Source organism: Galeopterus variegatus, unplaced genomic scaffold (assembly GCF_000696425.1).
Source record: "Galeopterus variegatus unplaced genomic scaffold, G_variegatus-3.0.2 Scaffold1677, whole genome shotgun sequence".
NCBI lineage: Eukaryota > Metazoa > Chordata > Mammalia > Dermoptera > Cynocephalidae > Galeopterus > Galeopterus variegatus.
In genome coordinates, this window is record NW_007727788.1 from 353,359 (window position 1) to 355,003 (window position 1,645).

General features: G+C 60.5%; 1 protein-coding gene across 4 annotated transcripts in view; it reads right to left on the reverse strand.

The window, feature by feature from the left end:
- The window catches only part of FLNA (filamin A, alpha), a 22,620-nt gene extending 20,975 nt beyond the window's left edge, over nt 1-1,645 (reverse strand). For 2 of the 4 annotated variants that reach the window (XM_008578412.1, XM_008578411.1), the window contains exon 1: nt 1,140-1,645. In XM_008578412.1, the coding sequence (XP_008576634.1) occupies nt 1,140-1,512 (373 nt within the window). In that variant the 5' untranslated portion in view covers nt 1,513-1,645. The remainder of the gene's footprint in view (nt 1-1,139) is intronic. The other 2 variants (XM_008578413.1, XM_008578414.1) reach the window with 2 other exon arrangements.

The window sequence follows — 1,645 nt, forward strand, 5'->3', positions numbered from 1 at the left end:
CCCGTCCCCCGCCCGAAGGAGTGGGGGAAGGACCAGGGCCCAGGGCTGGCCGACTGCCTGGTTGGAAGGCCCCGCCCCATCCCACCCCCTTTCCCCAGCCCCGGGGCCAGCCGGCCCCCTCCCTCCCCTAATCATTGCTGCTTTCCAACATTTTTTTGCCTTATATGGCAAAGCTCTGGGAACTAGGCCTGCTCCAGCCAGCTCACAAGAAGGAGGGGAGAAGGGAGGAGGAAGGAGACCCCCCCAAAAGAGCTGGGGTGTGGCCCGCCTCCTCACATCCGGTTGCCCCCCCTCAGGACTCAGAGATGACTCAGCTTGGCTAGACTGAGGCTGGGACTGGGGGGTGGGCCTCTGCCTCAACTTGGTATTCCAAAGAAAGAACTTCTGCTCTTGCGACCTGCCTTCCCAGTGGCTGGGGGAACCCAGTCTTGGTCCCTTACTTTCTTGGGCTCAGCATGGACCAGTATGGAACATTCCAGGGCCATAAGGGTAACTGGAAGGCCCCTTTCAAATCTGAAGAAAAGAAGGTTCATCACCCTTCTTCTATCCCTGTTCCATATTCCCCACAAGTCACCAGTTCTGGTGCCTGTCCCTGCGCAGCCCCTATCCTGAGAAAGGCCTGGGATGCTGCAGTAGGCCTGGTCAATGTCAGCCTCTCCAGTCCAGTAACAGGGACACTAGACTGGCAGAGAGCCTCGAGCACACTGGAGCACCTTCCAACCAACTCCTGCACTGTAGATGCAGAAAACCAGGGCCTATATGGAAGCAAGAGTTTGGCCCAAGATGAACAGGAAAATTGGTGTCTAAGTAGACTACAATCCACGTCCCTACACTCAACCACGCCCAACTCGCCTCCGGTGCAGTTTTGCTAGCTATATTTCTCTCTGGCCCCCAAGTTTCCCAGGGGAGATCTAATCTGGAGGTTGGAGCCATCTCCAATGGGGGGCCCATCTTCCAGGGACAGAAGCGGCCGAGAGCCCTTAGAATATGGGACTCACAAACTCCACTCCCCCACTTTAGGACCACGGGAGCGCCTGAAGGCCAAAAGTCCCTCTCTAAAGTTCTGGAGGGGGAGAGCCCCGGCTTCCCCCTCTTGGAGGATTGGGCACCCGGAGCCCCGTGGCAGTCCGCGCCCTCACCGATGGACACGAGCTTGATGCTCTCGCGGTCCAGGAACTCGAGCGCCACAGACACGTTCTCGAGCTGCATCTGGCGGAAGGTGGGCCGCTGATTGTGCTTGCGGTGCATCTTCTTCTGGCTGAGTACCTCGAGCAGCGCGATGAGCCGCAGCCCGTCACTCAGGTCCGTCTGCAGGTTGGCGATGCGCTTGCTCACGCACTTGAGGTGTTCGTTACACCAGCGCGTGAACGTGTTCTGCTGGATCTTCTTCCACGGTGCGTCCTCCGCCAAGTCCTTCTCGGTGGCCGGCATCTCGGCGTCCCGCGTGTCGGCACCGCTGCCCGGAGCCGCGCCCGCCGCGCTCTGGCCCGCCCGGGAGTGGGAGCTACTCATTTTGAGGCGCGAGGAGCAGGGGGGGCGGTGCTGCAGTCTCAGCGAGGGGACGGCCCTTTAATTAAAGTCGCAGGCACCTCGGTGCGCGCCAGGCGAGGCACAGAGCGGAGGTTGCGCTGCGGAAAGAGCGAGC